Source organism: Mesitornis unicolor, unplaced genomic scaffold (assembly GCF_000695765.1).
Source record: "Mesitornis unicolor isolate BGI_N332 unplaced genomic scaffold, ASM69576v1 scaffold6899, whole genome shotgun sequence".
Taxonomy (NCBI): Eukaryota; Metazoa; Chordata; class Aves; order Mesitornithiformes; family Mesitornithidae; genus Mesitornis; species Mesitornis unicolor.
Genome location: NW_010205150.1, coordinates 8,396 through 21,832, shown reverse-complemented (window position 1 = coordinate 21,832; position 13,437 = coordinate 8,396). Strand labels below are relative to the sequence as shown.

Genomic DNA, 13,437 nt, shown 5'->3' with positions numbered 1-13,437 from the left:
GGTTCAGGAAGGCCCCACCAGCAATGAGACTTCAGGGCAGCAGCAAGACACAATCACCTCTTTGTAGCGGGGGCGGGCAGGGCCGTACCTCAATTTTGGGTATCCCAGCATTGACCCAGTACAGCAACTGGCTGAGGGGTTCAAAGGCCAAAGCTTCCACCGTTTCCAGCCCGGTGCTTATGATGATTTCTTGCCCCGAGCTGCCATTGAGACAAAGACGCTGAGAAAAAAAACAAATAAAGGAAAATAAAAGATGAGGAAGAGGTGAGCGCGGTCAGGTGTGCGAGGCAAGCCATAACAGATAGCTCAGAGGGGAGGAGCACCATGCTAAACGTTTGTATTTCAGGGTGTGCGCACACCTGCCCCGGCTGCAAGGCGGCGATGACACAGGCGGCCCCCGCACCTCACCTGTATAATGTCAAGGGTGATGTCGGCCCAGTACAAGCAGTTGTGGTCGTAGTCGAAGTCCAGGGCCACGGCCCCGCGCAGCCCGGCCAGGGGCAGCTCCTCGCTGACGCCCGAGGCCAGGTCGTAGCGGTGGATGGAGTAGCGGGTGGCGTAGAGAATGAACTCGTTCTCCTCTGCAAGAACAGGGAGCGCCTTGTTTAGATGCCGCTGGCCGTTTTAGGCCAAAATAAAGCAAATACCAGGTATGGCTTTTCCTTGCCCTCGACTGCACGTTTCGGACCTCAGCGTAAAGGCCCTTTGTCTCGGTGGGATTAGGTTAATGAGAACGCGCTAATAGCCTTACGCGGGTCCCGAGCACACTCGTGCCTGGGGACACACTGCGGCCGTTGTTTGTGCTGGGGGCTGAAGGACGGCAAAAAACGCCGTGACCCCTTCCTTCCCACGTTAGCGTGCTGCCAGTTAGCAACAAAATACTGATCTCTTGTTCCCCAAAAATCTTACAGAAAAAGGAGGCAGTGATGTCAATCTGCGAGTCCCAGGGGACACCGGCACCGCAGTAAATATCCCAGAGTGGGTTTTGTTTCTGATTTGCATGGAATTGAGCGTAATGGGATCCTGGTCCGGGACAAAGTCTCCCGGGCATCAGCACACTACCAGTAAAGTCCAATAATGCAATTAATGAGTAAAGCTAATGTCAGTAACTAACTCTGGCTGTGCATCCCTAATGAGATTATATGGAGATAAGAAACAGATACTGTACATGAAAGTGTTACCATGGTGCAAGCCAACACGTATCTGAAGACGATCAGCAAATACTCTGGGAACACAGCACTTCAAAGCCCGGCCCGGTGGGGACCGCAGGTTTATTTTTCAGCCAGCAGGGCCCTTCTCAGCGTGACTGACACAGCTCTCCAAATAGCTCCAGAGGGCTCGGAGGGGTGAACAACGTGTCAGGAGGTAAACTAAGCACGGCATTGGCGTGAATCCCAGCAGAGGCAACGCCTCCCCAGGCACCCGCCGGGCCGTTTTGCACCTGGAATATCTTTTGTGCCCTGCAAACATCTGAGTTTGATGCAGGGAAACCCTGCGTTGCTCAGCCCCGTCCCTGGGCTCAGCCATCCCATCCCTTATGCGAGCCTTTTCCCCGTCTCAGGCTCCCCATCTGCAGCGCGGCAGCATGCTAATCACGCAGCTTGTGACGGCAGATTAAATTAAAGCTGTAATGAGCAGAATGCAAATATCTTTGGTAGCGCAGAGGCACGAGACCGTTTCAGTGCCTCGTACGTTTGAGAGGAGAGAACAAGGACGGACGCGAAGCCTGGCAAGGATGTGGGTGAGGACCAAAGGGCAGCGTCTGCCCTGGTCTGGTCCCAAACAGCCATCACCCAAGTGCATACAGTGGCTTGTCTCAGAGTGGTATCTTTTCAAGGGCTTCTCAAGGATGGGGGTATCCTTGGTCTAAGTCCTGTCTTTTTGCTTGGGTCCAAGCCCGCTACAGCGAGGATGTGACTGGAATAAGAGGGTTCCTGGCCGCAGCCTGCTCTGAGGGCTTCAGCCTCCTGTGACTTCTGAGAGGGCCCCTCAGAAGCAGCCTGGCCCTGTAGAGCATGGAAGGTGATGGGTTTGTAACCCACTGGGGCATTTCAGCTCCTGTGTCATAGATTTTTGTCTAGGAGCCCTCTGGGAATCTGTGTGTGGTGCCTCGGGTACCAGCCAAAGGCTTTATGAATGAGGCCCTTGTGCCCAAAGCAGTCCTGTAGGTACTCACCAGCTAGCGGGCACGGTACCAGCTCCCCTTCCAGCCGCGACTCGATGTCTCCACCCGTACAGGTGTCCCCAGAGATCTTCCGGTAGCTGCAACGCACACAGACAGGCAGTTTACTTTGTGGAAAGTGTTAATACACCATCAAGAGCAGCTAGAATAGACAGCAGTGCTTATCTGCTTATGTCCAAACATGCAAGTTGTGTACTGCAACACATGGGGCGTTTCTGTGTGGGTTTTAGGTGGTTTGTTTTTTTAATCACCAGTAGCATAAATCACAGCACTTGGAAGATCAGGTTCCCCTCCCAAGTGCAACACCTACCCTCGAGTCCTCTTGTAAGTTGAGCCAACAGGGCAAGGGACCGGTGGCTCGTACGGCTTCCCAGCGAATTCAGGGTCAGGGACGCAAACTTCTAATGATAAGTCATCGCTCAGTTTAAAGCCAAAATCACTGCAAGGAGGAGGAAAAAAATGCAGCCACGCTATATTATTACTACTCCTCTAGTTCTGCACAGAAGTTTTAAGAAGCCGAAGTATCTTAGAAGTCCATTCATTTATTATCAGCATTTAGCCGCATGATAACATCTTGCAGCCAGACAGCTTTTGTCTTTCAAGAACAATTTGCAAAGAAGCCAGCCAGTGACCGAGCAGGGTAGGAGAAGGCAGCGAGGCACAGCGGAGCCAGCGTGCCCTCAAAATCTGGCTCCAAGCCCCTGTCTTCCTGCTAACTGGCTTGGGTCAATGGTCTGTGTCCTGGCTTTTCCTGTGGGTAAAAACGGGAGTTATACTGTGTCTTTGGAAAGAGGTTACGTCGGTCTGATTTTGCGAAGAGTCCAGCGGTGTGATTCTGAGGCAGGAATCAGATCCCACCAGCCCTACTCCCAGGCTGCTCAGGACAAGCCAGACCGGTTTATCTCAGCATCCGACAGGCAGGTCTGAACCCCTGTCCTTAACTCTGTGTACCAGGCACTCGAGTGGTGTGGCCGTGAGCTCCGCTGAAAGTCCAGTCCCTGAAAAACAGTTCACTTCCTAACCCCAAACACGTGAGTCAGATTGCCAGAGTGCTTTCTAATCCTGAGAGCTGTGCAGTGTCAGTGATGTGCGAATTGCAGATACAAATGATACAGCAGGGCAAGCTGCATCCCTGCGGCTAAAGGCTCACTTAGCATTTTAGTGGAGGTTCTCTATATGTGATGGGAAATTGTCCACAATCATTTGAAAGAAGGTGATGGATTAACAATACTTTCCTCTTCTATAGAACCTTTCAGAGGCTCCCGAAAGGCTCTAAAGGCATTAATTAAGTCTCATGCCCCGTTATTAATGAAAGGATGTTTTCAGTCTATTTAGTTTCCTCTTTGCTATAAAATCAAGCAGCGATACAAAGAGCTAAGTAAATTGGATGTTTGTTCACTTTGAGCGATCGGTCACAGATATTTATCTCAGACTTACAATCCAGACTAAAAGAAATTAATTGGTATTTACCATTCAAAGTCTTCCCTTGTACAAGAGCAGTTGGAGACCATGACAGGCCTGTCAAAATCTTCCCCATTGAAACAGGTCGCATGAGGAGTCCTCCTTTTGAAAACGGTTTTATGCCCCAGTAAGCATTCATTGCCTCGCTCGTCGGAGGGTGACCACAGTTTGTAGTCGTTCTCTGTGCAAGGGACCCCTATGAGAAGCAACAAGGTTGGGGTAAAGAGAGGCACAGCCCTTGCTGCAACCCAGACCAAGTGTTTAAAAGCAAGAGAGATGCAGATGTTCCCCCTTGGACCCTGCTGCCGATGCGGGCACCACATAATGCCCAAAAATTCTTGCCCAGTGGGTTTCCCCGCAACTGCAGGGCTCAAGCCCTGAAAGACAAGGCAAAGCAGAGAACATTTCAGCTCAGAGCAGGCAGCAGCACTCGGTGACAGGAGGCAACAAGCAGCTCTGTTGCGGTGACAGTGAATTTGCGACGCCTCATTTAAATGAAGTTGTTCTGGTTACCAAACAGATCCGTTTCCAACAAAACGTCAAGGGAATCGGTTATAAATTTTAGTCAAGCAAATTCCTCTGCTGGGTTTAACTGCTCTTTGATTAAAACGCTGCCTCGCAATCAAAGCTGAAATGGGTTATAAAACATTCATAGGCGCAAGCCTTCAGAAGGTTTTTTTTCCCTCTTTCCTTTCCAACAAATCTCTCGGCGAGGAGGGAGCGGGGTATGGGGAGAGCACAGGGGACGCGAGTGCCTTCAGCAGCCGTGTCCACATGGATGTGAGACAGGAGGGACAGGGCACCCAAACACTGACGTGAGTGCCCTCCCTCCCTGGGATCTGAGGGCGTCTCTCCGGGGTCTCTTTAGGAAAACAGGATGGAGAGCAAGAGCAGCAAAGGCTTTTTCTGTGCCTGTTTCATATTTAGGTGCCCATGTGTATTTGTCTGTGTATTGCCCGTCCCCTTACCCAGCACATCAGTGGTGTTGATCTGCAGGATCAGCCAGCTGTGGCCGTTCTCTTTGTACGAGCCAAAGATGGTGAATATTGTGCTTTTCTCGCCGGGCTCGGTAAGGAGGCCGTACACAAACACCGGCTTCTCCGAGAAAGTGAAGGTTTTCCAGGTTTCCCCTTCGTTTGTGCTGTACCTGGAGAAAGAGGAGTGGGAGAGCTGCTGGAGCAGGTCCTGCCCGCCGCAGGGCACCAGCTGTGGCCGTTCTCTTTGTACGAGCCAAAGATGGTGAATATTGTGCTTTTCTCGCCGGGCTCGGTAAGGAGGCCGTACACAAACACCGGCTTCTCCGAGAAAGTGAAGGTTTTCCAGGTTTCCCCTTCGTTTGTGCTGTACCTGGAGAAAGAGGAGTGGGAGAGCTGCTGGAGCAGGTCCTGCCCGCCGCAGGGCACCCTCTCCCGGCCCCAGCCCAGAGGCAATCCCCCTGCCCTGCCGCTTACTTGAGCTGGTCGGTCTCGGTGCCTTGCGCGATGGCCACGAGAATGCCACCGTGGTCGCCCCAGGTGTAATAGTGGGGTCCAGACAGCGCCTGGAAGAGAAATGGTGCTGAGGGGTGCATCAGAGCAGTGCTGATTTAGGGGAAAAGCCTGGCTGGAAGGCTTGCTTTGTCAGAAACGATCTGAGCTAACGTTTTGGGTCACCACTGAAACCAGTGTCCATTGCTCTCCCTCCCACTGCCATCCTAGGACTGCAGATAAGGGTTGGTTTTCGGCCTGTAAGGTTTTTTGAATGCTCAAAGAGAAGTGGGGCCATGGTGTGCAGAAACAAATTCATGCATCCATCCCGCGGAAAGAAACTTGTATTTCGTGCTCACCTCCAGCTCTGTTTAGTGACTATCAGCACAAAATCACCTTTGCTTTCCTATCTGGGGAGCCCAGTGCTGCTCAGGATGAAAATAGGAAGCATGTACACGCCTGACCCTGCCTGCGGGACACACTAATGCACTTGGGAACATCCTTACACAGCACACTCAATGTATTGTTCCTTTCTTTTCTCAGCTGGGACCGTACCAGTGACCCAGAGAGCAATCAGCCTTCCAGCCCGCTGCGTGCCAGAGCCGAGGGAGGAGCTGCGTTACTGCTTTTCGGCTGGGTCACTGCGCACCTCTGCCCCCGACACAAAGGGCCCAAGTAAGTCAGGGGCTGGGCGTTGTTGACTGCGGGGTGCTTTTCCTTGGCATGCTTTAACTGTGCTTCGATGGCACCTGAAATCCTCGGCTTTCTGCATACAACAGCTGAATTTTAGAGGTGCCCGCTCTCAGTGCCAGCCTCTGAACCACGGTCAGCTTTGGCAGCAGCTGCCCAGACCTTAACCCAGACCGTGCAGCACTTACGGGAGGAAAAGGAGGCCGTTTAATTCACAGGATTAAATAGCTTGCAGATGTTGAAACACCACATTGGGCTGGCGGCAGAACGCGCAGGCAGACCACAAATACTGCCGCAGACCAGAACACCCACTTAGCAAACAGCATCAAACCCCATGAACCGAGGGCAGCATCCCACTCTTCTGGAAGACGCTGGAGCCTCTCCAGACACTCCCATGTACAAAGTCCCAGCTGTCAGCCCTGTCTGAAAGGGGCCAGATGGCCCGGGCCAGGGGCAAGTCCTGCCAGTTGAGGAAAAGCAGAGGAGGGAGCTCTCCTGCATTTGAACCCACTGCCTTTGCCATGAAGTTCATCTCCGTGCCAAGCCATGCATCTAAAGACGCTTTTGCCTTGGTCTCAAGGCACATCAGCACCTTCCAGCTACAGCTCTTTGATGCGTACGTGGAGGTCACCTTTAATGCCTGAGAGCTGCGCATCGCTTATCTGTATGTCTGCCAACATCCCACCTGCTGCACCGCTGCCTCGGCTGAGCCAGCAAGGAAAACAGCGGCCTTACCTCTCTCCACCTTGCGCCGGCGCTGCTGGAGACGTAGACGTTGGTTTTCTTGGCCATGTTCTTGCCAACAGAGCCTAGGAGAAGGAGAAAAACAATTCTTTTTGAGGAACGCAAAGCTACTGCTTAAAAATGAAGCCAGACACCTCTAAACTATTTTTATCTGTGAGCAAAATCACAATGATTGAGGAGCCGATTTTTCACACTATTAACTAATCCCTTCCAAAGCAAATATTTTAAAGGCTGTTACAGGTTTTAAAAGCAGCTGGTGAAAAACCTACAGCTATAAAGATGAGCAAACAAAGCGTGTGTTTTCTTCAGTAAAAGAGCAAGACAAACAGGAATTTCTGTATATTCAAGGAAGTCTTCATGTGCATAGGGGAGAATAAAGCAGGCAAGGTTTCTCACATCACCGTGCTGCAGTAAAATGTACATGCTGGAATTACTGTACGGGGACTGCAGCAGAGAAGGGACAGCAAAACACACACTTTAAGTTGCGTTTTTATAACGTGAGTATGCAAAGTAGATGCTGCCGAGTTCTTCATGTCCTGACAACAACATGTCCCAAGCCCACATGCATCCACAGGAAGGAAAGTGGTACCAGTGGCGATGATCAGTCCCGGCGCCGACTCCTTGGAGAGAATGGGCATCCTCCGCAGCTGGAAATTCAGCAGCTGGCTCAGGCGCTGGGCCAGGTGGAGAGAGCAGCCCTGAGACAACTGGAAAAGCCGAACGCAGCGATATTAAACCCTTGTCCTGCGCTCAGCCGTGCCCTCGTCCCATGGTCCCCCCCTACCTCGCAGTCGATCTGCTCCCCGTAGCGGGTCTGCGCCGGGGGCTGCAGCAGCTCCCAGGTGCCCCCCTTGTCGAAGGTGATGACGGAGCGCATGTTCTCCTCGCTGAAGGAGCCGTTGATCAGGGTGGCGATGTAGACGCCTCGCACGCCTTCGACGCGATGGAAGTCGGCAAAGGGCTCGTTGGCAAAATACCTGCGAGGAAATGCAAATGTGGGATCAGTGAATGGCAGCCTCCCTGGGCCTGCGGACTGTCAAGTACAGGGATAAGGGCAATGCTTTGATCTAACACAGCCAAAACCTACAAAGCCTTTGGCTGACGCCCTCATTTACCACAGTCAATTAGGCATGTCCCACGTTACCTGACCAAGGTGTCACTTCCAGCTCCTCCTGGGCTGTAGTAGAGCACGTTTTCTAAAGACAGGGAGAACTTCAGCCCTTCTGCCTCTGAGATGTAGAGGTTGGTACGGTTGTTATCGTGGCTGACACACACAAATACTTGGTCCTCTGAGGCATCGGCAACATAATATTCCTTTGGGATGTAAATGACAGATGAGCAGGCCTCACACATGTGGGCATACAAGCAGGGTTTATGTACAGGCTGGTTTAGCATCATCTCTTAGCTAGCTGAATGTTAATTCTTCCCTCCATCCATTTGCACTTTGTCCATTTGGAGACGTATCTCCATCTGCATTTTCTTTTGTGTTTCTCCTCCAGCAATCACTATCCTGCACCCTGTGCCACACACAAGCCACTGGCAAAGCCCCCCAGGAGCAGCACAGGGTGCCAAGCCCCACCGGTGCTGGATCTCCCTGCCAGGACCCCACCAAGGCCGGGGATGTCTCACACCCCACTGCTCTGCCAAACACCCAGCGAATTCCCAGGCTCTCCTCCATCCCTGCCAGCCTGGGGCCACCACAGCACATCTAGTGCATGGATCACAGACTCTTTGCAAGCCTTGGCTGTCCCACTGGGCTTCCTCTGCCTGTGGAGAATATGGATGCTCCAGGTCATGCCAGTGCTCAGCAACACCAAAGCAGAGCCAAAGCACAGAGCCCCAAGATCATCCCCTCTGCGTATCTGAGCTTTGCCACCAGCCTCCATCACCAGCGCAGGAGGAAGCTGGTGGCTCTTTTCTTACATATTCCTGTATTTCTCCACAGGCACACGTCACTAGAATAAAGTGCCACCATGTAAACTGCAAGATCATCCAAACGTGAGCTTTTGCTCAGCCAACCCCCCCGAGCAGGGTCATACGAGGTTCCTTCCCAGCTCCAACTCCCGCAGCGTCTGGTGAAATGCAGAAAACTGCTGTTGACATCTGAGGATGTCCTTGGCAAGGAGGCAGAGAGGAGGAGGTTTTCTCGGAAAGCACCACTTACCTTAATTGGATGCTTGGTAACGAACTGTGCCACGCGCATTGGCTTGCGGTTGAAGGAAACCCAGAGCTGGACCGAAGGCGGCTGCGAGCTGTCCTGCAAACGCTGCAGAGGAGCGGAGGGATGTGTTAGGAGCTGCTCTCACCCCCAGAACTACCCTCATCTCCAGTGGCAGACGAAAAGCAGACTGGGACCAACCCACAAACCACGCGGCTGGGTCTTCACCCTCCCCTGCGTGCAGGCAAAGCGTGGCAGCTGCCTCGCTGGGAGCTCCTGGTTCATGTTGCCACAACCAGCAAGGACAGAAACCGCCCTTTCTGGCCGGTCAGGTTGAAGTAAGGAGGCTGGTTTTAATTCCTCCTCTTTCTGCAGAGCAGTCTGTCCTTTCCTTCCTATTTTTTACAAAAATGAAAGGCATCAGTGCAAAGCCAAAAAAGTAAAAAGCCGGGGGCATCCTATTTTATACAGGATGCCAACAGCAAGCACCTAAACCCAGATTTAGGCTCCAAAAATAAGCAGCCTGATTTTCCCAGGCTCCGTATCGCTAAGCAACCGCACCTCCCATGGAAAGGAGCATAACTCAGAGTCCTGGATACCACTGCCACCCAGCCTGTCCACTCCTCAGCACCCTGAGAGCTTGCCCTTAGGGAAACCTTCAAAAAGTTTAGGGGGTCTGGGTTGCAGAGGGACCAAAAGACGGCTGTCACTCACCCACATCCTCTTTCCCAAGGAAAGCAAACTAAAAATCCAGCTCTTTTTCCAGGCTGGAGCACGTCTGGCTACTTGGACTGAATCCATGTTTGACAGTAATCCTCTCTGACAAGCGGCCTCCTAACCACCGAGCTGCCGAGATACATCCCCACTTCCCCGCCTCGCCTGCCTTCACAGCCATCCCGTGGTTTTCCCCAGGACCCAGCGCTGCACAGCCTGACCTATTTCTGCCCAGCCTGCCGAAATGTCACCACTCTGAGCCGTGCCAGAGAGCGGCATCGGTAGCTTTGCCCATGGTGGCACGAGGTCGCGCGGGGAAGGCAGCTGCAGGTGGGCTGAGCAACACCTCCATAGGGTAAATGCAAGATCTGAAGGCTGGGAGGTACAGCAGCGAGTAGCATCATCCCTAGCAAACGCTCTCACAGCACTTTAGGTGCAGGTCCCAGCTGAATCAGAGCTACTCCCTGCTGTGGCCATGGGGGTGCCGTACCAAGGCGTCAACCGCCACCCTCAGCGGTGAATCGCCCGCGCGATGCTTACCACAGACTTTGTTGCAAACATGTATTTGTCCCTGAGCTGGAAGTCTTCAACGTCTTCCAGGATTATTTCTTTATTTTCTCGGCTTTGAAAGAAATCGGTGCTGCGAATGACAGTCGAAGCCCCAGAAGGCTCGTGCCGCTCGATGTACACTGTATTTGGCTTATCATAGGGCTCAACTCCCCTGGAAAGAACAAAATAGGCAGTGGTTGTATTACTGCTGCACTCACAGAGCAATACAGAAGGGCGTGGGGAGCAGGGGCCCAGAGCCTGAGCACACTGTGGTACCCGGGTCCTTTGATTTTGCAGAGCGGCAGATGAGGCGAGGAGGGAGAGAAGACAGGAGCTGGGTGTAACATACAAGTGTGATACGTACCAAGAAAAAGACTTCACGTGTTCCTGAATCATTATCCAGGTCTGGCCGAAATCATCCGACTTCCAGAGCTGCAACGACAAAGGTGAGAGATGCCAGAGGGACTGGGCAACCAAGCAGACCCAGTCCTTTAAGACACCCGACCTCAGGCAGCAAAGGCAGGATGGACACACGTCCATCGCAAAACCATGAATTTCTTCAATGACTTCTCTTTACACGGCAGCTACTCAAAGCAACAGCAATATTTCTAGCTGCAGGAGAATAACCTGAATAGGAAAAAGCCTGTGCTTTAGTCTCCTACCAGAAGGATTTCCCACTGTCTGTGGATCCACCCGCTTTTCCGCTATCTCAGACAGAAAAATAACTGGTTATAATGTACTCGTGCAGCAAGGGGAAATATCTGGGCAGAGCCATCTTCCCCTCAGAGGCCATCCCAGCCCCAAGCACAGCCACAGATCTGCAGGCATCAGAAAGGCAAAGGCCACGGCACAGACGGTATCTTTCATTGTGCCAACAAAAGCAGCAGAGATAAACGTGCCAGCCCACAGGCACATCAGCTCCTCCATAGAACCTGCCCCTCGAAGGCCCCATGGCCCTGAAACCTGCCTGGTTTTTTCCAAGCACTATGGTGGCACCCGAGCTGCAGTTTTGGTCTCTTTTTTTGGCAGGTATGTGGATACAGCCAGCCAGACTGGTACCGCTTCTGGCCAGCTCCATCCCCCAGGAGGCACCGGTGAGGGCTGTGTGAGTACCCTGCTCCACTGTCCCCATTCACGTGTTGGGGGGTGGCTGTTTCGCCTCCAGGTTTTGCTTACACTGCCTGTGTCTCTCTGAAGGTACTGTGTATATTTACAGTATTACTGCATATATTTACACTCTTTACCCAATAGCTCCAGGGTTAATTAAAAAAAAAAAAAGAGTCTGTTTTCCCAAAGCAATTTGTTATGCAAGACCCCAAGCCAAACCACACGCCCACATGAAACACTGCAGAGGTCAGTCCTGCCTTGGCTGCCAGCGCTCCGCGGCGAGTTACGACCGCAATAGGCAGGGAGATCGATACCATCGGGAGCAGCGTGGATGAAGGACCAGCATCAATGAAGGAAAAGGGAGAGGAAGTGTTTAGGGCAGCCATCCTGCAGTACTGTATCCTCAGTGCTCCAGAGGTCGGCAACCAGACTGACCTATAGGGAAGGGGGTGTCCTGGCCAATTTGGGACAGCTCTGCATGCAGTAATCCGAGATCAGACTGAAAGGGGTATCAGGCATTGCAAGGGGCTGCCCAGGGAAATGGTGGAGTCACCATCCCTGGAAGTATTTCAAAGAAGGGTAGATGATGTGCTTAGAGACATGGTTTAGTAGTGGACACATTATGGTTGGACTCGATGAGCTTAAAGGTCTTTTCCAACCAAATGATCCTGTGATCTAAGCCGATGTGCTCACCTGTTTTTTAGGATGAGACCTGTCGAAGCCCAGCAGGAGGTTGGGGTTCCTGCTGTGCAGGAGAAGGTCTGCAGCTCTGAAGGGAATCGAGAAGCCCTGAATACTGTTGCAGAAGTCAGTGGTGATCCAGAGGTACGGGACGAAGGCGTCCACAAAGATGTACTGGGAAGAGAGGGACCAAGAAGGAAGAAGGAAAGCAGGAGTCAGCTTTCAGGAGGTCAGAGCAGAGCTCAGGGAGCAGAAAGCAACAGACACATCCTGGGGAACAAACTCTGGAGGAGAGGAATTTGCCTGGCCCAGCCCCTGCCTCTCCCACCACGGTCCGATGCTCCTGAGCATCACAGAGCTGTACAGGAGGTACCACAGCATGCTCAGCACATCCTGCCTCTGCCTTGGGGATCCACAGGGTCCCCATCCACAGGAGGGGCCCGTCCTTCCCCACTGCCACAGCAGAAAGGCCCGCATGTGTGAGCACTTGTGTTGTGCCAAGGTGGGTTTTCAGTGTGACCCAGAGATGAGGGTCGGACTGACTGCACACCCAGGTCCCCTGGCCCCAGGGCTATGCCGTGTTCATGCTGTCAGTGGTGATAAAGCGGCACTGCCCCATAGATGAGCCCCTCGGGGCTGGCTGCTGCATCCTCCTCACCCTCTTGTTGTCGCCAGGGCTGTGGTAGAACTGGGCGATGGCCACCTCGCTGCTGTTCCCCTCGTTGAAGCTGAACCTCTCCGAAATTTTCTTAAAACTCTTTCCGTAGTCGTAAGACACGTAAACCTGTGAAGAAGAAGCCCCAGCGTGAGGAGAGCAAAGCTCTGGTTTCCCCTCTGACAGATTTGTTAGAAACTCTGAAAACTACAGGGGGGAAGTCTTAGAGATTGCCCGAGCCAGCCTTCCAGGACTCAGACCCATGGGGTAACACAGAGCATAGTACATTTTCTTTTTGTGTGCCTCTGAACTCAAACTCACGAGCCTTTCTTTCATCTTGCCAGCACATGAGAAAGGCAGGCTGCAGCTCGGCAGCCACCAGCACAGAAGCAGAGCAGACACCCTATGACAACACCAGATTGCATTACTTACATCGCTGTTTTTGGGACCCAGCAAAGACAGGCTGTCTCTGGCCAGGGCCACGATCACGTTGCTCTTCTCTCCCGCCCAGTGGACGACCATCTGATTGTGGGAATCGTTGAGGCTGACCTGCAACACCAAGGGAAAAGGCACCTTGAGCCATGACCTCACTCACAGGGACGGTCAGAGAGCACAGACCCCATTTGTTCCGCTCCTCCTCAGGAATACACAGAGTTTGGGGAAATTAATTCAAACCAGGGGCAGAACTGAAACAGTGCAGAAGGCAGTGCCACTGAACCAGGGCTGCCATCACTGACACCAAGGCCACCTCAGGGAGGTATTCAAGCACTCGCTGCAAGCCACCAAACAGGTAAAGGGACAGCTACCCTCAGGGGGTAGCATGGTCCTATGTAAAGCAGCATCTCTCATGAACACGCTGGAAAAATGTGCCCGAAGAAGTTAAGTTTTCCCTTTATTATTCCTCAGAGAAACAGGATTTGGAGGACAATGAGAATGAAAACTAAAACCAAGGATTGAGGAGCGATTTGCTGATTAGAAGAAGGCCCATTAGGAAACAGCCACCTTTCCACAGTGACTTCTCCTGTCCCCA

At 52.5% G+C, this 13,437-nt stretch overlaps 1 protein-coding gene across 1 annotated transcript in view; it reads right to left on the bottom strand.

The window, feature by feature from the left end:
• SORL1 (sortilin-related receptor, L(DLR class) A repeats containing) overlaps window positions 1-12,953 on the bottom strand; it is a 32,240-nt gene extending 19,287 nt beyond the window's left edge. The window contains exons 1-17 of the mRNA XM_010191280.1: window positions 12,840-12,953; window positions 12,411-12,536; window positions 11,765-11,926; window positions 10,329-10,396; window positions 9,956-10,136; window positions 8,708-8,809; window positions 7,688-7,857; window positions 7,328-7,520; window positions 7,133-7,250; window positions 6,535-6,608; window positions 5,095-5,183; window positions 4,612-4,790; window positions 3,653-3,839; window positions 2,493-2,621; window positions 2,177-2,262; window positions 409-581; window positions 89-220 (exon numbers count right to left, since the gene is read on the bottom strand). Of these exons, the coding sequence (XP_010189582.1) occupies window positions 89-220; window positions 409-581; window positions 2,177-2,262; window positions 2,493-2,621; window positions 3,653-3,839; window positions 4,612-4,790; window positions 5,095-5,183; window positions 6,535-6,608; window positions 7,133-7,250; window positions 7,328-7,520; window positions 7,688-7,857; window positions 8,708-8,809; window positions 9,956-10,136; window positions 10,329-10,396; window positions 11,765-11,926; window positions 12,411-12,536; window positions 12,840-12,929 (2,259 nt within the window). The 5' untranslated portion in view covers window positions 12,930-12,953. The remainder of the gene's footprint in view (window positions 1-88; window positions 221-408; window positions 582-2,176; window positions 2,263-2,492; window positions 2,622-3,652; window positions 3,840-4,611; window positions 4,791-5,094; window positions 5,184-6,534; window positions 6,609-7,132; window positions 7,251-7,327; window positions 7,521-7,687; window positions 7,858-8,707; window positions 8,810-9,955; window positions 10,137-10,328; window positions 10,397-11,764; window positions 11,927-12,410; window positions 12,537-12,839) is intronic.
• Between the last annotated feature and the right edge of the window lie 484 nt (window positions 12,954-13,437).